General features: G+C 38.5%; 3 protein-coding genes and 1 non-coding gene across 4 annotated transcripts; 3 read left to right on the top strand and 1 right to left on the bottom strand.

The window, feature by feature from the left end:
• The first annotated feature begins 1480 nt into the window (after nt 1-1480).
• On the top strand, nt 1481-6729 carry pgrmc1 (progesterone receptor membrane component 1). The gene is made up of 3 exons (XM_020640528.3): nt 1481-1819; nt 3418-3573; nt 4036-6729. The coding sequence occupies exons 1-3, from the start codon at nt 1525-1527 to the stop codon at nt 4128-4130; spliced, it is 546 nt and encodes a 181-aa protein (XP_020496184.1). The 5' UTR covers nt 1481-1524; the 3' UTR covers nt 4131-6729.
• Nucleotides 6730-7926: 1197 nt separating this feature from the next.
• Nucleotides 7927-8037, bottom strand: trnal-caa (transfer RNA leucine (anticodon CAA)). The gene is made up of 2 exons: nt 8000-8037; nt 7927-7972 (listed from the first exon to the last, which is right to left on the bottom strand). It is a non-coding gene; the product is annotated as a tRNA-Leu (tRNA).
• A 172-nt stretch (nt 8038-8209) lies between these two features.
• On the top strand, nt 8210-10828 carry cox7b (cytochrome c oxidase subunit 7B). The gene is made up of 3 exons (XM_020640543.3): nt 8210-8367; nt 9907-10022; nt 10593-10828. Exons 1-3 carry the CDS (start codon nt 8331-8333, stop codon nt 10680-10682), a joined length of 243 nt encoding a protein of 80 aa, XP_020496199.1. The 5' UTR covers nt 8210-8330; the 3' UTR covers nt 10683-10828.
• A 1378-nt stretch (nt 10829-12206) lies between these two features.
• On the top strand, nt 12207-24780 carry pgk1 (phosphoglycerate kinase 1). Its single transcript, XM_020640527.3, has 11 exons — nt 12207-12366; nt 15291-15341; nt 15470-15625; nt 15895-16039; nt 19288-19391; nt 19496-19615; nt 21195-21309; nt 22931-23110; nt 23218-23395; nt 23658-23756; nt 23895-24780. The coding sequence occupies exons 1-11, from the start codon at nt 12302-12304 to the stop codon at nt 23933-23935; spliced, it is 1254 nt and encodes a 417-aa protein (XP_020496183.1). The 5' UTR covers nt 12207-12301; the 3' UTR covers nt 23936-24780.
• Nucleotides 24781-24867: the final 87 nt, after the last annotated feature.

Here is a 24867-nt window from a genome sequence, read left to right as displayed (position 1 = left end):
GTTTATACAAACTCTTAAAGAGGATGAACATACAACAGCAAAATAAACACAGGAACAAGTTAATTCAAACATAAATCAAGACTAGAGGGGGTTATATATAAAAATAAATAAATAAAAATCAAACTTTTCCAAAAGAAAACATCAGGCAAATGTACGCAGACAACAAACTGGAGCAAGGACAAAAAAAAAAATCAACAAGGGCAAGAATTTCGATAAGTCAGCACTAATCTTTCTAGCAATCCTGCTAGATTTAGTTTTTATCAGAGATAAGAAAAAATATTTGAAATCATTTATAAACCAGTCAAAGGAGGGTTTGCTGTTTCTCCACTTACTACAGTGAATATTATGGAAGCCCATTTCTGCCAGTTAAAAAAATCAAAATGAAAACTTGGCTTTGTTGAGATTTGAAATTATGAGATAATGAAGTCATAATAATGAGATAAAAAGTCAAAATAATTAGATAAAAAGTCATAATTATGAGATAAAAAGTCAGGGACAACATCTACTACCGTGAACTTTAGCCTACACAATAACTGTGTGGTACATTGACAGTTAAACGGTCAATGCTACTTAAACAGTAATGTAATGTGTTTAGTTTTAACGACAACCAGATTAAAAGAAAAACTATTTATCATGCATCTAACGTTTATTACATTTGGCAGAATTAGGATTGCTTGAATTGCCTTGTTTAGGATTGCATGTTTGTTTTATGTTGTTGACTTTTTATCTCATCATTTTGACTTTTTATCGCATAATTATTATTTTTTATCTCATCATTTTGACTTATCTCATAATTATGACTTTATATCTCATAATTATGACTTTATATCTCATAATTATGACCTTTTATCTCATAATTATGACCTTTTATCTCATAATTATGACTTTATATCTCATAATTATGACTTTATATCTCATAATTATGACCTTTTATCTCATAATTATGACTTTATATCTCATAATTATGACCTTTTATCTCATAATTATGACCTTTTATCTCATAATTTTGACCTTTTATCTCATAATTATGACTTTATATCTCATAATTATGACTTTATATCTCATAATTATGACCTTTTATCTCATAATTATGACTTTATATCTCATAATTATGACCTATTATCTCATAATTATGACTTTATATCTCATAATTATGACTTTATATCTCATAATTATTACCTTTTATCTCATAATTATTACTTATTATCTCATAATTTCGATTTTTAATGGGCAAAAAAAAATATCAACAAAGCCAAGTTTTCATTTTTAGTTTATTAACTGGCGGAAATGGGCTTCTATAATAAATGATATTTACTTGTGAGTAAAATAACATTTACCGTGTCAGGTACGATATGTTCTGAGCATAGGTTCATAGGTTTTTTGTTTTTTTTTGGCACGCAGCTACACAGAACCTGATTGGTCGATGCCCCTGAGAGGCTGGTGTTGTGATTGGTTCCTGTTTCATGAGCTCCACCAGTCCCACCTAACACACACACACGAGCGGTGAGAGAGAGCGAATCCAACATGGCTGAAGCGGAGGAAAGCGAGCTAACTTCTGGAGGAATTTTCCAGGAGATTTTCACGTCTCCTCTGAACCTGACGCTGCTGAGCCTCTGCTTGTTCCTCCTCTACAAAATCTTCCGCGGGGACAAACAGCCGGACCTCGGCGAGGTGGAGCCACAGCTGCCCAAACTGAAAAAGAGAGATTTTACCCTCGCAGATTTGAGTCCCTACGATGGACTGCAAGATCCGAGGATCCTCATGGGTGTCAACGGGAAAGTGTTCGACGTGACCCGGGGAAAGAAGTTCTACGGACCAGGTACGTGAACGTTACAGAAACTGACCCCCCCCCCAATGACGCTGGTACGACCTGTTCCGACGTCATTAAGGGCTGCTAGCGTGAAGCAGCCATTCGTGTCAAACATTTACTATCTCTGTTATCATTAAATTAACATTATTAACAAATAGAAGTCGGAATTTGGCAGTTTTTTTTAGTTTAGCTGTAACTGGAAGCTTACGCCACACCCCCTCAAGTTTGCAAAGATCCCGTTTCACAACAGAGCAGCGACTGTAGCCTTGACGTCAGAGATCGTGTATATTGGAAGATGACTTACTCCGTAGTAGATACAAACAATGTGTTTTATTGGCATACAATTTTGTCAAGCATTACGCTAATATCTGGTTTAGTTAAGCAAAAGTTAAACCAATTCAAAACGTGTAAATCATAAAATTAAAGGAAAAATCTGAGAAAACAAGAAGCCTTTGTTAATGTAGGTAAAGATACTTCTACATGTAGGCAAAGGCTGTTTAAAGTTGGTGTTTGTATGTCTGTTTGAGTGCATTAGCTTATGTCAATGTTGTTTTATGTGTTTGTTTGTGTTAGTGTTTCAAGTGTCATGTCTTTTCTTCTTACTAATTAGGAGAAAAGACCAAATGCAAGATACAAGCAGCAAAGGTCTTTTCTCCTAATTAGTAGGAGAGTTTTTCTCTTAAGTCTGTTTATTTTTAAAGTAAATAACTCTGATGCAGTCATGTTTTTATGACTGTGCAATGAAAGGCAGCCTGACCCTGGAGGACATTTTACAGTTAAGTTTTGCATAAAGAGATGAGAAAAAAAACACATCCAGTAAGATGTATGGAAATATTTATAACACAATAGTAAAGATTAAAAAAATAAATAAAAAAAAAATGCTTTCAGCAGGTTATTCAAAAAGAGAAGGAGCTGAATCTATAAAACAAAATGGTTTACTTTAATATCTGTTTAATGAAGTTAAAACTCTGAAATAAGAATCTGCCTTGTCACGCTACATAGTGATTCCTGGAATCAGATGCCGTGTGAGACCTCGTGTTTTTTTTTAACATATCTCAGACGGTTACCTCTGTTGCCTGTAACCTCTGACCAACATGATAACTCACTGTCATGCAAACGTTTTCACTGTACTGCTGCACACTCACACTGCACAAATAAATATATCAGATGAGAATTTGCTGTCTACCAGCTACCTGCCGCATTGTGAACTGAATGGTGAATAATTTGTTGTTAATACAAATTAAAAACACCCTTAAATAATCACTATTCATTTTTTAAAGCTCTTAACCATTTGGAGAAAACCAAGCTGTGTCTGTTGCAGCATGCAAATAAAACTAAAAGTATAAGTTTCAGTTAAATACATGTCATACAATAGCGGATTTAGCGGGTTTCCTGTGAAGTATAAAATGAGCAGGGATGTTGGTCGTTTCTTGCTTCCTGAACGGGGAATAAAGGCTCTCTATGCCCAGCTTCACATCAGGCTACTAGAGAGAACCTCCCGTGTAAAAGAGAAGTCCATCTTCAGTAGTTTGTTTGCGTTATTGTTGCTGGTGTTGTGTTGCTTGCATGTAACAGAGTGTTCTCTTTGTGTCTCGACTTTATTGCAGAGGGGCCGTACGGAGTGTTTGCAGGCAAAGACGCGTCCAGAGGTTTGGCCACGTTCTGCCTGGATAAGGAGGCTCTGAAGAACGAACATGACGACCTGTCCGACCTGAACGCCATGCAGCAGGAGAGCCTGTCTGAGTGGGAGTCTCAGTTCACCTGTGAGTGTGTGAATCAAGTTGTACCGCTCTAATTATTCTCACAGTCTTGTGGATGAAATGTCTCTGGAATATATTTGAAGGGAATGTCTACAAAAAGTCCACTAGGTCTCATGGATGCGAGGTTATCGTCGTTATTGTTTAAGTTGAAATACTCAGCAGCAGATGGATTCATCTTTACCTGGGTGAAAGTTGAGTCTCTGCCTCTGGGTGTTAAATTACAGTTTCTTATCTTACTGTTTTTATGTAGTTAGTTTGGATTCCGGATGTTCTTGTTGGCCTCTCTGTCCCATCACGAGAACCCCCCTGTCCCGTTTGGATCCAACTGCTGCTTAGCAAAGTAACATGACATGCTTGAAAGTACTCGCGCTGGTTCAGCCAGCAGGGGTGTATCCAGACTGTTTTGATTTGGGTGGCCCAGCTGTTTTCAGGCTTGAATTTATTTATTTTTCTCCTCTGTTGCAGTTAAGTACGACTATGTGGGTAAGCTCCTGAAGCCGGGCGAGGAGCCCACGGAGTACACCGACGACGAGGAAGGAAAGGACAAAAAGACAGACTAGAAGCTGAAACGTGACCAAGAAGGAAACACAGATAGATGCCTTAATGTTTCTGTGAAGTTTTGATGCCTCCCGTTAAAACCATTTCAAACATTCTCATATTTTTGGACCATCATGATACTGGATTTTACAAGCTGACTGAATTGATTAATGTAAATTTAAAGGGCAATAACAATGATATAAATATACACCACATACTGATGTAGAGGCGTATAGTGCTGTTAGAGTTTAAATCCTGTCAACTTGATCCTCAGATTGACTTGTTAACGGACCAATTCCAGCATATAAGGAAGTGACCGATGGTCGAACGCGCTATCAGGAGAACTGTTTTTAATATCCGCAGCTCTGTTGTAAACTTTGTTCATATCACTGAAGTTCGTATTGCAGGTTGTACACATTCCTTCACAAGGGTCGGCTCAGCTCACAATGAAATGAATCATCTCAGGAAGTAGTGTGGTTTAAAGTGAAAAAATAAAATAACGGACTGGAGCCAGAGGACAGATTCAAATAGAAATAAAAATGCTGTATTTTTTTTTCCAACCTTGGTGTAACTATCAAAACTCACCCTGTGCTGATCACAGGTCTCGCTAACTGTGCACTAGCTATCTCTATTATTAGAATCAGGGACTTTTTTTTTGTCTCTTATGATTTTATTCAACATATCAAATTAAGTATATTACGAAAATACAAAAATAAATGAGGCATAAAGCATGCAGAAAGATTCATAGTTGATTGAAGAAAACAACAAGGGACAAAGAAGAAAGGAGGCAGCTTCTATAAAAAAAAACAACCACCAAGGCACCCCGTGTAGGACACTAAATTAAAGTCAATAACACCAGTACTCTAAGTTAGAGCAAGAAGCATGGGCCTGTTTCACTATTTAGTACAAACGTACATTTACCATGAATCATTTGAAACCTTCGTCTGTGAGAGCCAGCTCACTTAGCTGTCCAAAACAAAACGTTCTCAAAAAATTCTTCACTTTCTGTCGGACTCTCAGATCAGCCTTTGTGCCGATCCCCTCAAGTCCTTTACAGTCGTATCCCTTTTTGTATGTAGAGCACACGTGTTATGATGTAGTGCAAAAATGATATTGTACAATGAAATAGGAGCAGGTGCTGCACAAACAGTCGACACTAAAGTATCCCTCACACCTTTGTGGCGCTGATATTCAATTTGTGTCCACCAAAACACTAAAAAAAAATAACACCGCAAGTGGCTCTGAGCCTCTACAATGAAAACAGCAAGAGTTATAATGACCAACCCTCAGGACAGAAATAATGATTATAATAAACTCCAGTCTAACAGTTGAAACAGCTGCAGCACCGCTTACTGAACAGAGAGCAGATGAGCTGATGTAAAAAAATCTTCAGAGTTGAACACTGTCTGCTCACACACATGAACAGATCTGTACAGAACATTTCTACAAGTCAAATCCCTCTGACTTCACTCACCTTTGTTTAACGTTTTTCTGCTCTTAATACAGTAAGATGAAGATGACATACAGATGTTTGTATCATTTAACACCATCCACTGTATCTGCTTATCTCAGCCTCCCGTCCAATAACACACTTGATGTTTTTAATTAACAGGTTTTATTCAGTTTTATCTGAAACTTTTACGACGAAATGACAATCGATGTTATTGTACCAAGAGGCCCACAGTGGTGAGGTCGTGTGATGTCAAGTATCAGACATTTGACAGTAACTTTTTAATCAATTAACTATTAAAAAAAGTCAAAATATATATAACCAGTGTTGAGTTTTAGTGTCTCACATGAGAATGTTTTGCTGCTCTTCTTTTCTCAATAGAAGCTGAATTACTTCAGATTTGGGGCTGTAGGTCAGGAGAGTCATGTGTAATGATTTTTATCCAGGGGAAAAAAAGAAAATGACAGAATACAAGGCTCCTTATTCATGTACAGCGATGTGTCCCACTGCTGTAGTTCATTACACCGTGAGTAGAGGAGATGTCACAAAGTTCATAGTTCAAAGATAAAGTGTTGAATGAAAGACTAGAGAGTCTGAACTGAAGCCAGTTAATGTTATTTTACAGTTTCTTCATTTCTGTTATTCACATTTTCAGCACTAAATCATCAATTTAAACACTTACTGAAAGTTCAGAGCTTCTCTCAGAGGACTCTGAAGCACAGAACGTGTCGAGGTTCAGAGGTTTAAAAGGTTTTTACCACACAGTTTGATTTAACCCTGAACATGAGGGCATTCAGTCGAACATTAGTTAGATAATAACACACGTTTAAATGCCCCCTCCAAGCGTTAATCTGCAATATTTAACGGTCTAAGACTACAAATGAAAAGACCTTGACATTCACAATTGTGTTTATAAAATTCTGCAGAAACTGTTTTGTTCATGTTCACTTTGAACTTTGACGTTAAGTGGAAGAAGTTTCTATTTTTCTGACTAAAGAAACTTTGCTATGTGAAAACATCTGTTTGTATTTTTTCTGAACCACAACTGTTAGTCTCCCTAAAACATGTTTAATGAGGGAACAGCTTCATAATGTACAAACGCAAGCGAAGTGTCATAATACTTTTTGCTTAAAAATGAAGTTTTGATTTAATAAAGAAAACTGTAGAATGAAGCCTGTCAGCATTTCATTTCAATACCTTTATAAGAGTTGTGTTGACTATAGGGACAGATTTATTAAAGTGCAGAAACAACACAAAATATATACAGTACATAAGGAAATCTAGGAATACGTAGAATTACTCTTGTTTTTATTTGATTCTCTTTTATTTTTATTTTTAAATACTTGTTTGTGAGTGGGGGGTTGCCTTTTATTGACAGGGCAGTGGATAGAGTGGAAACCAGGGAGAGAGAGAGAGAGTGGGTATTGACATGCAGGAAGGGAGTCACAACCTGACTTGAACCCAGGCCACCCGCTCAGAGGACTATAGCCTCCTACATGGTGCGCGACGTAATCGCTAATCCATCTGAGCCCCTATTTGATGCTTTTTAGTAGGCTACATGTGAAACCTGAAGCAAGTGCCTTCAAGAAACTTGGTGGGCCTTTTCAGTTTCTTAGGATGTACCAGTGAGACCACATACTGATATGAGTAACATTACTGCATTGTTCTCCTCTTACTCCCATCCTGCTGTTTTTACAAATCTGCAGTTATGATTATGTAAAGCAGAAAAAATCTAAAATCAACAATGAACTTGAAATAGTATCCAGCCCTGTTTTCCTTTCAAGTTTTCTCTAGACAGTTCACAGAAATGTATTTGTCCACTTTCCCAGTACTTGAATGACAACAAGTTCAGTTTATTGGCTGTATGCCTTCAAGATATGTGACTGTTAAACTGTGCTGTCAATGTACAGGCATTAAACAATTAACTAATATCTAAGCCATTATTGCAGTAGTGAGGACTGCTGAAACATGATAATAAATTATGTTATTATGTAACAGATGAGTTAATTTTCAATATAGACTTTTTTTTACAGTAATTACATTGAGCAGTGTGCACAGATTGATGTCACATGAGGAGGGTACTAATATGGAACGTGATTTTATTGTGTTTAAAATAAAGATAAATAATCTTTAATAATAAAGATAATAAGTTCCCAGTGGCTGAGATAGTGATACTGTAATCACTGATAGATTATTAAAGCATCTCCCATCACAGACTTCAAAAAGGTTTAATAAAGGTCCAACTTTTTTTTTTTTTTTGAAGATTTTTAAAATTGCTTATGTACGTAGCAAAATGTATTTTTGTAACTACAGGCTTCTTTTTCTTGTGTTTCTGTTTCTTGATAAACAATGAAGAAGTAAAAAGTTGATGTCAGAAGTGGGATTCGAACCCACGCCTCCATTCGGAGACCAGAAGTCCCGGTTAATCGGAAGGATTTGATCCTTGAGTCTGGCGCCTTAGACCACTCGGCCATCCTGACACGATGCTAAAATACACCACCAGCAGACTTTATAACATTAAATTCACCAAATATTTGTATTTTTACAGGATGTTACGATTGAGGCATGAATAGATGTTTAGTTTGTCTCTATATTATGAAGTCTTTTTATCTCTTACATGACGTTTTTCACGACATACTGAAACTTGCTTCCTTCATGTTGACACTACGCATGCGCGACTCTTCGGTTACTTCCGCTGTGACTACGTGCGGCGGCCATATTAACGTTTTACTCACATCTTCAAGGGTAACTGAAACAACCCAGGCTAAGCAACATGTACCGGTTTGCTAAAGCTGCAGTGAACCTCTCAGGTAAGGAAACCCCCCCCCCCCCTTTACAGGAATGTGTATTGTTTATGTATTTGCTGTAGGTAGAAGTTTAATTGGAGTCGGTTTCATGTTTTTACAGACGAGCTCAGTGTGTGACCGCGTTTAGCCTGTTAGCATCAGCAGCTAACATGAGCAATCCTGCAGGAGTCGTGTTACGTCTTCAATCACTTATTCCTCTTATTCCTGTTTAATTTGAGTTTAATTATCACATGCAAGCTGAAGCAGATTGAGTTTTAATTGCACAATCTGTCTTTAAGGAGCAGCCTGTTTAAATAGCTTGTTTGTTTTTTATATCTTGATGTCAAACTGTCTGACATGTAAAACGTGTTTTTAATGGGATAACTTGTGTTTAATTCTTATTTTCTTCTTGAGAAGTAAAACAAACATCAGATACTTTCAGAAATAGGATGAGCTAAACTCTCCAGCTGATGTCCATGACATTGTACCATGTGATAAATAGAGGACGGTCAAAAGAGGACATGGTATTAAACTTAATAACATAACACACACACACACACACACATGTATGTATGTATATGTATGTATGTATATATATATATATATATATGTATATATGTATGTTTGAACTCGGACTCAGTAATGTTTTCAGACGCTTCTTTAGTATCACCATTATTTATTATAAATATTTATAATATATTATTTATTTATTTATTATGATTTTAAGAAAGGACAACATTTCACTACTCAAAGATGTGTGCAGACATCCATTGATATCTGAACAAAATTTGATAACAGCTTTTATCTAATTGCACGTTTCATTTAGTACTTTTATAATGTTTGTCCAGCCTATAAATGTCTTTTATGAGTTTACAATATATTTCTCAGTGTTAAGGAAGTCATACAAGGTTAATGTGCAGCTGTATGCACAAGTTCATCATGGCACTATAAGGACAAAATGTGTAATGATAACATGTTAAACTTTGTCTGTGTTACACTGAATATTCTGACTACATTTTTGTCAAAACTGCAGCTCAGCTGATCTATTTTTCTATTTTTTTAAATCTATCTATTCTTAATTTTACTTTTTTATTTAAATTGTACTGTGTTCACTTTCTGTTTGCAATCTTGACTCTTTGCTGCTGTAACAATGTAAATTTCCCCGTTGTGGGATAAATAAAGGATTATCTTATCTTATGATGAGATCAAATCAAACCATGTCACATGCACAGATCATAAAGACAAATGATTTATAAGAAAGTTGATATTTGTGTTGTCTTGTAATCTGTATATTATTTTCTCTATAGAAGTGGCAAATTCAGATTTCCAAACATTGAGAAGGACAGATAATCTTGATCCAGTTTTGTGACATGATCAGCACTATTATAGCTGTATCTTGAATTGTTTTATTTCCCTGGGAATATTCATATTTGTGTTAGTGATTTTGTCCTTTTGAAGAAAACTTCAAACCCCAGCATAGGGCACAATAATAACACAAGTTAGTCATAGTGCAGTCTGTTTTGATGGTCATAACCATAAATACTGTGTTTGATTGTTGTCCAGGTCAGGCCACAAGGCAGGTGAGGCATGGATCCTTTGTCGCCTCAAACTTCCACGTCAAATACGGCAACGGGTTGATGGTCGGTGGAGCGGCCTTCTGCACAGCTGTGTGGGCATACGTAAGCAGTGTTTCCCTTTGTTGCCACATCATATTAATTTTTATGTAAGATCTGAAAAGACAGTTTTCTCACAATGTGGTGCATATAAATGTCACAAAAATGTATATTGTGATGTCTGTAAATGTTGAAGAAAAGAACAATACACATATACTTCCACATTATACACACAAGGCTAACAACAGGAAACTTGAAATTATCAGTATTTTATAATTCTCCTCCTTATTGATCAATGAACGGGTACTTTAAACAACACAAACTTAAGAAACATAGAGCTGACAATTTCAACTGAGCTCAATATATGAGAATCTTTATCAAACAAAAAAAACTTGCAGTGACCCCACTCCTAAATAAAGAATTTAAATGGTTGAGTTATTTCAGAAAACAAACATATTTAAATAAATGCACACTGCTGTGTCAGATATCATCAAATACAAAGGCCAGATGTACCAGTGTAGTGTCTTCAGCTAAATCTGGCATTGTTCAGACTAAAAGACCTTACTTACTTCTTGATCTTGTAGATGCAGATGGTGTCATTGCCCTTTTAAAAACATTTGTCCCGTCTCTGTGCAGGTGCTGACTCAGACTGGCATCACCTGGAATCTGTCGCCTATTGGGAAGGTGATGCCCAAAGAGTGGAGAGAGCCCGAGTCTGAAGAGTAAAAAGCCGCCATGACAAACCAATCTCTCACCTCCTAATAAACTTTCTGGTTGTACAGATGAATGACAATTATCTGCATGTTCTGACAGCAGATTCCTGTGTTTATTTCAACATGTTACTTTGTCCAAATAAATTAAGTATGATTCTATTGAGCCGTGTTTCTTGTTTGTGGACACGGTAGCTTCCAATTTGTCCTTCACACCTTTCCCTCATGCTTCGGTAAGTCTGGTTCCTCAAACTAATATTCTATTAATAATCATTGTAATCTATACACGTTTGATAATGGAAGGAGTTAGATGATAACAGAGGGGGAATATTTGAATTATCTATAAAAAGCAAATGGAAACAGAACAAATGTTGCTTTTAGAAATGTTGACACCCTAAAGTTTGATGATGGCATTTTTGCTCTTGTTTGTGTACAACTCAAATCATGACCTTGGAACAGATTACCCACCTTGGTGAGAACAATCCCAAAACAAAATCCACAGAATGAAAACAAAGCAAAACAAAATGCAAAAACTACAATCTTTCCCATTATATATTTTTAACCTTTTTCACACTAAGATTAAAAAAAAAACCTATAAAGTTTATTTAAACTCAAAGTAAATGTGTGTTTTGTGGTTATATTTACATTCTCTTATTGTACCTGGGAAGTAACTAGGGATCGTAGTTATCAAATCATTGTGGTTGTGCAGGAAATATAAAATAAAAGGTCAAAACTGAAGTAGCCTGAAGTATAAATACCAGACTGAGTTCTTGAGTAAATGTATTTATCATTTGTCATCAAGTAGGGTGAACAGTTCAACCAGTGAGAAGGACTTAATTGTATTTAAGACGTGAATACATGAAGTTTCTATATATTCAGACCATTGACTGATTTTGTAATAAACTTTATTTCAAAGTAAAAATGTACACATAGTAGAAAACCCACAGTATAATGATACATGTTTAAAACTACAAAAAGGTATCTCGATAATAAACATTCGAAACAGACATTATACAGATAAAATAATTCATATAAAACAAAATCAAAGAAGCCAGGGGACAAAAATAACATAGAAGGTAAATTTAGTTTAATACAACCTTAAATTGGAGGCACACACAGTTTTGATAACTTTTTTTTAAATTTTGGTTGAAGGAATAGTTTTCATAAATCATTTTTTTCTGAAAAAGAGAAAAGTGGGGTAAATTTACATTTATGACTGTAAGACTTTTCTGGAAATAAAGTTAGATTTATAATAAAATATTCATTTATGTGTCACACTGAAATAATGGCCAAAAAAAAAAAAAAAACATTTTCCAGGTGAAGCTTAAAATAAATAAAAATTCTAAATAACACCCTAGAAAAGATGAAAAACTCAGAAGGCAATCATTGACTGGGAGTAACAGAGGGTAAGACTCTTACGTCATAAGAACAGACAACAATAAGAACCAATGAAATGCGGATCTGTGTTCTCCTCGGAGCCAATCAGCAGCGGGGGTGTGCTCTGTCCCGCCCTGCCGGTGTTCCTCCGCGCTGCACTAAGGTCACTGCTGTCATTCGGTCGCTCTCTAGCCGAAGCAAAGAAGCGGAGGACACCCAGCCAGGAAGGTGCAGGAAAGACCAAACAAAACAAGCAACATGTCTCTCTCTAACAAACTCACACTGGACAAGGTGGACGTGAAGGGGAAGAGGGTCGTCATGAGGTGAGCCTTTAAAGCCTAGCTGTATTATTTAACGTTAGATAGCGACCTGACACTTTGGAGAGGTTTTGTTCATCAAACATATCCTGAACTGCTCCGTGCTCAAGCAGCTTTAATCGCTGTGTAAAAACACGATTGTCAGAGATGAACATGACTCAGAAAAGACTATTTTGCAGAAGACAGGAAGTGAACTTGCTGGCTGTCACGTTTTCCAGTCATGTTACGTTTACGTGCCTGTGAGGAGATGCAGCATGGATGAAACCGGCTGCATCCGTCGGTCATTCTCCCTTTAAACACAGAAGCATTACTGCAATAATTAAATGTATTATATTGTTACGTTGCGTCACACATTTGTCACTAACTGCGTTAATTATATGAGAAAATTCAGTAGTCATTTAGTATCCTCCCCCTTTTTTAAACAATTAATTAATTAATTGGTTACGTCATCTATTAATTATGCTTATAAAAGTGATTCAAACACTGAAAGTGTGCTCTCTATCCGAGCCCTCAGGGACTCAAAACAAGGCTAACGTGGTGTCAAATAAAGAACTAAAAAATTGAACTATTATTTGTTTAAACATGGAAATAATGTGATAAATAAAATGCTTAAAAATGCTGGTAAAGCCATTTATCTGTATGTTTCCAGAGTCTGATTGAACATCTGATCATTGCCTGTTTTTTTTTTAATTCAAGAGTCCAACCTAGGGCTGTGTGATATCAACCAAAACTCTAATATATATCCATATGTATTTTATTAACAGTGAAAACACATGGAAAAATAAACTACCTGTTTGTGAATTTAAAAAGTAATATTATAAAATAAAAATGTTCCTTAAATACAATAAAAGAGAGAGAGAGGAGGAGCAGGGTGAAGAGGGACAGACAGTCAGTCATCATCAGTGAGATGAGAAAAAGGTGACCTGGCACCTCTGTAACGTTATTTTAATGCAACATAAACTATATCCATATTAACGATATTGTCTTACCCTATATCTTATTTGGAACTATATCGATATATCTTATATTTCCCAGCCCTAGTCCAACCCCAAATGAAGAAATACACTGGTACATAGTCTTCACTATTGAACATTTTTTATGCCGATAATAATACTTCCAGATTAATTAATATTTAATTGAGCATTCTTTTTAGATTTAGTTGCAATCATCATCTTTATTGCAGTATCAATTGGGAGAAGAGCCACAGCAGTGAATCTTTGGTTATTCTTCCAAAGAGGAATCATGTAATTTTGTATTTAGTGGTCATTGGACAGATTCTGCTGAGGTCTGATTTAGCGTATTGCTCGAAGGCATTGCAGTCCACAGAGGTTTTAATCCCCTGAAGTACAATCTCTTTACCTGGAAGGACGTCCTGCCGCCTGGCTGTGCAGAACCTGAACTCATGTCGGAGTAATAGAAAGTCCTTCAAATGCATCATGGGTATTTTATCATTATAGAATATATTCATGCCATTTACTTGCCTCCAGATTGTGAAGGCTAAAGAGGATGGGAGTGCACTTGAAACTGACACCCTGTGTGGAAATGTCAGGGAGTAGTGATGCAATGACAAGCAGCATAGGACAAGGTTCACCAGCACCAGACCCCAGCTCACTGTGCTCCGTGCTAAAAGGTCAACTTTGCTCCAAGTTGAGTTTTTCTGTGTTAAGAGACTTACAATTAGACGATAAGTGGCCTCATATCACACCCTGCCTGGGCCTGTTATAGCTTGCAGTCTGTCTTGTTTTATTTCCAGCTTCAGAGCTTGCAGAGGAGTGTCTTATGTGAGCTGCTGGTCCAGAATTTAAAAAGGGGAAAGGCAGGACGTTGCTGTAGAGATCCAGCAGCGTGCTGCCTGAATTCTTTTCAGCTGCCAAATCCTGCAGGAAGTGTTTTTCTGTAGAGGCATCATATACACTCATCCTTCTTGTTAGCATGTAGCTCACTGTAAGGTGTCAGGGCTACAGGTGTAAAGTCCTTTCTTAGAGACACAAAGCTTATTTTAATACACAGAGGCAGCTAAAGGTCAGTGTCACTGCCTGGATCCCAGATGAATGACAACAGAAGAAAAAGATGTTGGTGGTGTGAAGCCTATTTCTTAGCTACTTATAGACAAAAATGGTTTGTAATAATAAACTTTGTTCCCTCTTTGATCATCACATTTAGCTCTGAATGATGCAGCAAAAATGTCATGTTCTGCCCATGCAGACGAGAGAGCAGCAACAGGTGGAAAATCACAAAAGCAAAAACCGACTGTAGTTACTGGATGACTGAGCATTGTCTGTGTACAGGAGCCGTTGAGCGGCTGAACTGCTGACTGCAGGGATCCAGATTAAGACAATGGACGGCTGTTATTATGGCAGAGGATGAAGTGTGTGTGTGTGTGTGTGTGTGTGCATGCTGATCATGTGTGTCAGTGTATCAGGGTCTCAGTGGGAGAGGAGGGAGGTGGTTACGTAACTGAGTGAAGTACGAGGGATGCAGCATGTTCTCAGGAGCTGAGAGCGTGCATCGCTGCTACCAGCTCATTGGGCCGGGCAACACAGAGACACGATGCTGCCATTTTAATGCAAGCCTGAACATGTCAATGTACACTTTAGTTTCTAATGATGCACATGATCACACAGGGAGCACAATGCAACACAGTAAACCCAACATTGTTTTTTTTTTTTATGTGTATTTAGTTTAAAAATTGACACCTTAAATGGATGCAGTCCACAGATGCAGAAAGTAAAATGGCTTTATCTTACATAAGATGTTAAAAATGCTGATGATGTTGGACTTTGTTTGATCACAAGCTGAGGAATACCAAACATTTTTTTAAATTTGAGGGTAATGTGGAAAATTACGATGCCAAAATGACTTGAAATGCTTTAAAAATGTCACTACTGTTGTGTTTCTTTCTTCTAATATTGCTTTTTTCCCTCTTTCAGGGTTGACTTCAACGTTCCAATGAAGGACAAGCAGATCACAAACAACCAGAGGTACGACTCATCCTGTGTCTGTTCTGTTACTAATAATCAAAGTCTCGCAGCAGAAGGTGCTTAGTTATTTTCATGAAACAACAGTTTAATAAAAAGTGAATTATTGGAGAATTCTATTTCTTTTTCAGGGTCAAAGCAGCCGTTCCCAGCATCCAGCACTGCCTGGACAACGGGGCCAAGTCAGTGGTCCTGATGAGCCACCTGGGCCGTCCTGACGGAAACGCCATGCCAGAGAAATACTCCCTGGAGCCTGTCGCCGCTGAGCTCAAGAGCCTGCTGGGGAAGTGAGTGGATGGACTGAAACTTTTGATTTTGAGCGTTCAGTATGTTTAAGCAGATAAATCAAGTAACGCACTCAGGAACAGTCAGAGTTTTGAATTATTGAAACTAAACTTAGGCAAGCTTCTCTGTCAGGCAGCGTAACGCAGAGCATCAGGGTGAGCGTATCACTTTGTCTCTGTTGTGGTTTCATGTGATTACAAGAAGACAGAGCTTACTCTGTTAAGATTGTAATAAGATCAGTCGGTCAGAAATCCTCACTGTGACTCCGCAGGGACGTCACCTTCCTGAAGGACTGTGTGGGTGGAGAGGTGGAAGCCGCCTGCGCTAACCCCGCCGCTGGGTCCGTCATCCTGCTGGAGAACCTCCGCTTCCACGTGGCCGAGGAGGGGAAGGGCAAGGACGCCTCCGGAAACAAGGTGAGACACAGCTAAAGACGTCTGGCCAATGATGTGTAGAAGTTATCCAAAGGGATGGGGATCTTTCATTTGTATAATTTATTGAAACCTTTTCAAGACTCCTTACACATCCGAGTCTTTATCTATGCTACTATAGATTCTTTCCAACGAGCCATTTGACTGGACATACAGGAAAAAACCCAACCACGGTGCAAACTGTATAAATGTATATAAGGCACTAACTTAGTCAAAAGATGGTGTTCCAGTGTGTCGATTTAAAGTCCTTTGACTTTGTCCTGTCCTTACAGTGACAGACGCTTCTTGTTGCTGAGTTTGAGTTAAAAGTAAAAAGTGTCATCAGTGCAAAGAGTCTGGTTTTTACACATACGTATTGATTTGAAGATTTGCATCAGGGCATCAGCAGTATAACTGTTAGATATAAAAGATGGAATTACGACCTCCTAACATGACCTCTAATCAGCTAATAATATATTTTATGTTGCATATAAAGCTAAAAAACAATGTGACGTGTAAAAACGTGTCACATCCTAAACAGCTACAGAGTCGACTTGTGATCATTTAGAATCTTTTTTTTTAACATTTGAGTTGTTTCTATCATGAAAAAGTTAAATGACAAACTCTAATGCACAGATTCTCGGTCTCCTCCAATAAGAAAATATGCAGATCAAGTATCACCATTTCAGTTTAAAGTGATGTTATTCTAAATAGATTTCATGGACTTAAATCTCTTACTTTTATAACCATGCTAGAGATGTTCCTCTACCTGTCAGAGAGAGCAGCAGACCCCTCAGTATTGTTTCTCAAAGCTGGGTCACCTGGAAGAAAAACACAAAGTCACTGCAGCTGCAGCGTCCCTTTGAAGAAAGCTGAGTCACCGTCTGATGATGTCATGGTCAAGAGCTGCAGAGACTCCTATGTTCAAACTACTGTAGTGCATCATTTAATATCCTCTTATTTGATTTGCAGCATTTTTATACCAAATAGTGTCTTTATATATTTAACAGTTGTAGATCTTAACATTCACAAGTCTTGTGAATTAACCCTTCAAAGCACGGCCCCTGTCAATCACAGTGATTCACAAGTGTCAGAATCCTAATAGACTGTTTAAAATTTAAAGATTTGCTGTTTATTATTCAGGAAATAGTGAATGAGAGTGAGAGAGTCGGCCTCAAATACTCTGGCATTTATAGAAAAGTGTAAAAACTTAAATACTTGTCTATGAAGTTTAAGATTTACTGAATGTTTGGGAGGTGACGCTTTGCATTTTAACGTTTTTCAGAAGCTTCTGATGCTTAAAAATATGCTCTAAATGTTTTTCAAATTCAGACATTTGATCATTGATTTATTTAAGTCTGTATAACAAGTTTGTCAGTATAATTGAAATGAACAGACACCTGACCTCTGAGCAGAAACACAGGATGTCAGGCCGCTCTGTGATCTGCTGCTAAACTCCACTGAGCTTGTTTCTTGGTTATTCTAAATAAACTTAAACACTGAGATGAGCGATCACACATTAGTGCAGTGATACGTGTTTGTGATGCTGAATCCAGACAGGGAACAAACATTAGCTCTGCTTGTTTCTTTGGGGGAGTCTCATGTGTAAAGTAAAAACTGAGTGAAGTGAATTAAAATAATAATAATAAAGTGGTCGCCTTGAAATGTTTGAATATCTGTCCGACACGCGTAGCTTTTGGAAAACTCGTCTTCTAACTGAAAGCATCTCTTCTGTTTCGTATCAAAGAAGAGATTTGACATGTGGATGCTGACCAAAGGTGTCGTTCTCATTGATTTATTCTGTGATGCAGACGGTTTTACAAAAAGTACATTTTGTGAGTAAGGCTTCATACTAGACGTGTGTCACTGTGGATCCCAGAGGTTTGCTGTGGTTCAGCTGCTCTGACCCGCTGACATTTATCCTGAAGGTCAGCGGGGTAGTCCCGCTTGGACCTGTTGCTTTTCCTGTCCTGAGAGGCCTGGTTGGTATGCAGAGTGTCAGTGTGTGTGTGTGTGTGTGTGTGTGTGTGTACACGGGGTGGGTTACTACTGTACTGCTGCACTGTACCAGTGAGGAAAGTTTAACTTTGGTTTATTTTACAAACACTTTGAAGTGATGGAGGCAGAAACAGAATAAGTCACTACTTAGATTCCAGCCTTTGTTCCATTTAAAGTTTGTTCTAGCTCCATAAGAAGAAACACCTTTGTTGTCTTTTAAAATAGATTTATTTCATGTTAAGTTTTTAGTCCTTTCTGACTTGTTACTAGTTCTGAACTGTCTATGATCTGACTCGTGGACAGAAGGGTTAAATGTCTGGAGCAGGACTGAAGCGTGCAGCACTCGTCTGACATTTGAACGACACTGAAGAGCTCTCTTGACCTTTTTGTTCCCCTCCAGGAACACAGTCACGACTTTGACCTGTTAAAGTGCAGCATTAACCTGATCCACCATGACTCGTATATTCAACATATTCTTTAATAGATGCATCTTAGAGAACTCAACTTTTGGAGGCAGTAAGCCTCGGATGAGGTGTTCTCATGTTTACATTTTTACAGATGCTCCTTTTTAGCATAAGCATGTCATTGCAAACAGAGGTTTAAAGGCTCCCAGCTCATTTTTGGTACTAAATAATCATGACTTTGTGATTGTATGAATGAGTACACACGTGTGTTTTAGACTTTATTTGAAGGCAAAGGAATTAAGCCCTTGAATAGGCTGACAATGTCACGAGCGGCTCAAAGCCAGACAAATGGGAGAAACAGGTTCACGTTTATTCACAACCACATTAATTAACCAATTTAACAAAAGGAACGAGGAGCATAGGGGAGCAGCCTCTCTCTCCTCTCTCCGAAGTGGGGCCTGCTTTCATGGATTGGAGAACGCCGGGCCCAGTTGTTTTCCAATACATGATTCAGCCACACCCACCTGGCAGCCGAAACACACAAACAGCCAACCAGCAAAACCAGCAACCAGCAGGGTCATCACAGGCAGCTAGTTTGTGTTCATGAGTTCACTGAATGCCAAATAATCCAATACAATCCAACAAGTTTCTTGAAATAAAATGAAAACATATCTTTATATTCATAAATGCTGAACACCTGGAAAGCCTTTTTGGAACCATGCTGGTGCTGCTTACTAGTCGTGGTTTTAAAAAAAAAAAAGGAAATGATGCCATGTGAGGCACGTTAAAGGAACTTTCTCCATCCTCCTCTCTCCTGCTCTTACTCTTTCCTGTCTGATTTGTGTCCCTCAGACCAAAGCCTCCCAGGCGGAGATCGACTCCTTCAGGGCGTCTCTGTCCAAACTCGGAGATGTTTATGTCAACGATGCTTTTGGCACGGCTCACAGAGCCCACAGGTGAGCCGGCTGTCTGTTAAAGCGATGAATAATGCGGGACAAGAGCCGTTATACTTTAAAAAGAGGTTTTAAACTGAACTCTCCTTCTCCCCTTGTGTTGTCAGCTCCATGGTGGGAGTGAATCTGCCTCAGAAGGCGGCCGGTTTCCTGATGAAGAAGGAGCTGGACTACTTCGCCATGGCTCTGGAGAAACCTCAGAGGCCCTTCCTGGCCATCCTCGGAGGGTGAGAAAAGCTCATTACGACGATTCATCAAATCTGAACTTCAGCCTGTAAACGGCCGTGCATTAAAACAATGCAGGGGGGGGCGTTGTGGTTAGTAAGCAGGCCCCATGTATGGAGGCTGTAGTCCTTCAAGTCTCACTAAACACACCTCAGAGACCCCTATCTGGACAATAATCTTTAACCTCTTCTCTGTTTTACATAAAAACTGATTCCAGCACTAACAAGTAGTTTCTGCTGCTCCTGTAAACAAAACTAGGGTTAAATACCTCTTTTTTTTTTTTATGAAATGCCTTTTTTAAAAAGAGTTTTCAGCTGATAAGACTTGTCCTTTCCCTCTGCTGCAGTGTTGGTATCATCACACTGCAGCTGCTTCTTAAAACACCCTGGTGGACGTCCAGGAATAGAGACAATAAGCTCCTTATGTAATCGCTGGTGTGACTGTGCGCTTCCTTTCTTTAAGAGGAACACTGAGCACTAAGTCCGGAGCCGGCTGGAAGAGATGAGAGGTCAAATACAGATTGCCTTTTTTTTAGTTTGTATTAATTTAATTAATTTCCATTTTGCTTGCTGGGCAGGTTTTGTAGGTTAAAGTTACGGTTTGGTTGAAATTCACCATCTTCATAAATAATAACAGATCAGCTCAAGTTTTCAGACTTCTTTAAAACAAATCAAAAACTACAAAAGCTAAAATAAACCTTAGATCTCACTCGTATTTTTAACAAAATGTTGCAGTGATATGGAAAAATTAAACATTGTTCGATTGTTACGATTAAAGTATCATATCAAAGTTTATAATTGTGTTCAAAAAGTGAAAAAACTTAATCCACTCTTTTATATCCAACAGGACTACAGTAATGACAGCGTGCTCAGATTGACAGCTTTCTGTTTTACAGGAACTTTCCCACGTTCAGTTAGGATTCTGAATACTTGAAATAAGTGTAGCCAATAAGAAAAAGATCCCAGATAATAACCACACCTGTTATTTGTTGGTACACGCTGTTCCATTGTTTAAAAAAAAGGAAACACGGAGTGAAGCTGCACTAACAAACACACGAGCTGTCACTTATCACATGTGAGATTTGGCCTCGAGTCAGAGTCCATTTTAAGTGCATTGTGCAACTCTCTCCATCTTCATCCAATCACGTCGTTGCAGCTCTCAGACAAAGTACATCGGTCATTAATGTTTAATGATAAGTCAGTGAACGCACCACGTTCATTTGACCGCAGTGAAACAAACGCATCATGTGTTTAGAGGTATAGGAAATTGTCTTCAATCATTTGTCGATTTAATTTTTTTTGTAGGTTAAGTTAGATTTATTACAATGTATAGATCTATTCAATAATCTGTTATTTTGGGCACTAATCTGAGATATATAGGATACTTAGATTAACTATTTTTTTACTGCTCTTCATCATGTAGGTGTTATAAAGTCCTTGTGTTGAGTTTTGTTAGAGCAGCCGAGCTCACACATTTAATTGAAAGAATAAGTCAGTGCAGAACTCTCCGCACAAATCCGTCTCAGCCGGTTTCCTGTCTTTCCTGATGCGTTCCTCGTCTCTCTCTCTCTCTCTGTTCCAGAGCGAAGGTGAAGGATAAGATCCAGCTGATCAACAACATGTTGGATCAAGTCAATGAGATGATCATCGGCGGCGGCATGGCCTTCACCTTCCTCAAAGTCCTCAACAACATGGAGGTGAGGAAGACGACGCAGAGAACACAAGGGTCACTGAGAGAACATTCAAATTAATCACAAAGAATCTGTGAAAGACGCCCGATCAATCACTTCATACTGGAAACAGTTATGTAAAAGGTCTGTTTATTCACTCGACCTTTATTTAATCCAGAGAAATCATCGAGGGCTCATTCACACAGATGTCCAGAGGAGGAGAACATTCAAAACGAATAGTTACAGGATGCAGCTTTTTAAGATAATTTTTGGGGGCATTTTCCCTTTTATTAGATTGGACAGCTGAAGAGAGACGGGAAATGTTGGGAGGAGAGAGAGGGGGATGAGATGCAGCAAAGGGCCGAGGTCGTATCGAGCTCACGGCCAATGCAGCAAGGACTGCAGCCTCTGTACACGGGGCGTGTGACATAACCGCTAGGCTACCGGCGCCTCCACAGGATGCAACTTTCCTGACTTTCCTTTTCACTCTCTGTGCTCTTTTAGCAACATTTAATTCAACATCTGGAGAAAATTTTGAGCAAAATGAAATTGTAAACAACTAAAAACAAAGCTGAAAGAGAGTGAATGTCTGACTCACATTCAGCAGATAAAAACATTCATTATAGCAGCTTTCATCTTGAATCATTTTACATCCAAATAGCCCGTTATAAATACAGATTTGAAAACAGGTGATGCTCTCTGTTGAACCTTTTTTTTTTTTCCGCTGAGAGGGTGAGAACGTATTTTGAATGCAGCGTAAAAAGTTATGAGGTGTTTCATAAGTTCTGTTTCATCACCACTTGCTGTTGAACGTTAGTGGTGTTCAAACAGACTTATTGTGAAACTGCTTTGTTCCTCAGTCTCACAGCAGAGACCATAAAGTCACGTTCATTACCCGAGTCTGACCTCTGAGAAACAAAAAGATAAGAAATGACAAACTCTTTGTGGAGGAATATTGTGCCTGCTGTGTTCAGTGTAATGTTTCCTCTTCTTTCTTTTTTTTTTTAGCCCAGTAAAGTAAATTCCATCAACCTTCATTTTACTGCTCTGGAGGCAGGAATCTCAAACTCTGCTAACCTTCAATCACAAACAAATCAAACAAAGCTATCTGCATGACTACAGGGGGAGTGTGGACATGGGGCCTTTTGTAGTTGTTAGAATGTGCTGACCCACCTCTAACAAAAGCTGGTCCTTTCAAATCTGAGTTCAAATGGAGGTTATGTCAGTGATTGTGTTATTCAGTCTACGTTCAACAGCCCTGATTATCAAAAACAAAGACAGCCTTTTTTGTACCTATCACTTTTACCAATAAAATCTGTCTCCTTTTTTAAAGGAGGTTCAGGCCCACACAAAGGACACCTTTCACATGGCGAAATCAAATGACAAAAAAGTCAACGAGGAAATGCAAATGTGACCAAGAAATGTTTAAATCTCAGAAGAATTCTTAACACTGTGTTGCGTAAAGAATTTATAAGCAGAGACGTTTTCTTAATATCAGTGGGAACCAGAATTGAAATCTTATTGTTGCAGTCTGTCTGCACCTGAAGTGTTTCCACCTTCATGAAAAGTACTCTCAGTCTCAGTGAATATTTTCTCTCCAAATACAGTTTTTTATTCATTTTGTACTTCCCTCTCGCTCTCTTGTCAGATCGGTACTTCTCTGTACGACGAGGAGGGAGCCGGCATCGTGAAGGACCTGATGGCCAAAGCTGAGAAGAACGGCGTCAAGATCACGCTGCCCGTCGACTTCATCACTGCCGACAAGTTTGACGAGAACGCCACTACAGGCGTTGCAAAGGTCGCTGATGGCATCCCCGCCGGCTGGATGGTGAGACAGCAGATCTATCCTGCACCATGAGGAGGAATTAAAGGTTGTGCTGTTCATTTTTTCTTAAATCTTTAATTCCTCTGCTTTGGTGATGATTTTCCCTGCAGGGTTTGGACTGTGGACCGGAGAGCTCAAAGGCGTACGCCGAGGCGGTGGGCAGGGCCAAGCAGATCGTGTGGAACGGGCCTGTGGGTGTGTTTGAGTGGGAAAACTTTGCCAAAGGGACAAAGAGCCTGATGGACAAAGTGGTCGAGGTGACCGCAAAAGGCTGCATCACAATCATCGGTGAGAAAACTTTTAATATTTTTAATGTTAGTTTTAGACCTTTAATCTGCCAAACAGCCCAAAAGAAGAAAGAAATGTAAAAGCACTGCAGCATTTAATGAACCCAATCCAAGTTATGACACATCTTCTTTCATCGTAATGCCTTTGAAGATTATATAACATTACTTATGTTTTTTTGAAGCTATCACAGTAAAAATCTAACCGAGCTGTGCAGCTTAATAAACCCCTAAATCGTTTATTTTAATGATGTATTTTTGTCCAGGTGGGGGCGACACTGCCACCTGCTGTGCCAAGTGGGACACAGAAGACAAGGTCAGCCATGTGAGCACAGGAGGCGGAGCCAGCCTGGAGCTGCTGGAGGGTGAGTGACGACAAACAAAGACCGCTGAAATGACCTTTTTTTATTATTATTATTATTATTATTATTATTATTCCACTATTTCTGCGCTGAAGCTTGATAGTGATGCTGACGGTGAGTTTGTTCTCTTTGTGTCCTCAGGTAAAGTCCTGCCAGGTGTGGACGCACTGAGCAGTGCCTAAACTTCCAATCAGACTACTGCAGTGTGTGTGTGTGTGTGTGTGTGTGTGTGTGTGTGGACATATGTGTGAGGAAGAGTGTGTGTGTATGAGAGGTGGGTAGCTCCTCAGCCAGATTCCTGTTTACTCCTGAAAACCGACTTCATTAGCAAAAATGCCTCCACTTTACCGATCATTTAATCTGGTGTTAAGTTTTTATTCTTTAAGTTCTGACCCTCGAGGAGATCATGTCTTTACCCTCCGATGTGTCAACGCTCACTGACTGTAACACAGAGAGCCGTCTGCCTTACAGAAACTCCTCAAGTCAAGCTGCAAGTCATTGAATGACCTTTTTTTTTTTAAAGGTGAAAAATTAAGACGGAAAAAAATGAAATGGAAACTATTTTTTGCCCAGATGTTGTCCTGCTGAGTGGACGCTGAAACACAGCAGATACAGTGATACTTCCACCTAAATCTGGGTTTGAGTCCAGACTGAATCTGAGTTCAGACTGAGTGACTTGGGTTCAAACTGAGTCTGATTTAGGGTTACAATTTTGTCTGAGTCCGGGTTTGATTTGAGTCCAAATCAGGGATCCTTGAGGCTGAACATGAGTTTCAATCAGAGTCTGAATCTGGATTTGATCAGAGTTGGAACCTGGGTTTCTTTTGCTTAGTCACCCTCGGAGTGTTACACCCCCATCCTGAGTGTGTACACACACATACAGTATATATATATATAGTAACGGTTCATGTGAGTGTGTTTGATCTGGCTCTATCCTCTGTCCTCTTCGGTTGTTTGTCTCTGAGTGGCTTCAGTCTGAAACGTCGATATGTTCACGTTAATAAAACTGTCTCTGTGTAAAAACCTTTCTCTTACTTTTTCCTTATTGTTTTGTAAAAATATGAGAAACACAAAGTTATACTTTAAGAAAAGCTACTTCATTTACATCTTCTAT

This window comes from Labrus bergylta, chromosome 14, assembly GCF_963930695.1.
Source record: "Labrus bergylta chromosome 14, fLabBer1.1, whole genome shotgun sequence".
NCBI classification, from domain to species: Eukaryota; Metazoa; Chordata; class Actinopteri; order Labriformes; family Labridae; genus Labrus; species Labrus bergylta.
This window is presented reverse-complemented; position numbering and strand designations above follow the sequence as displayed.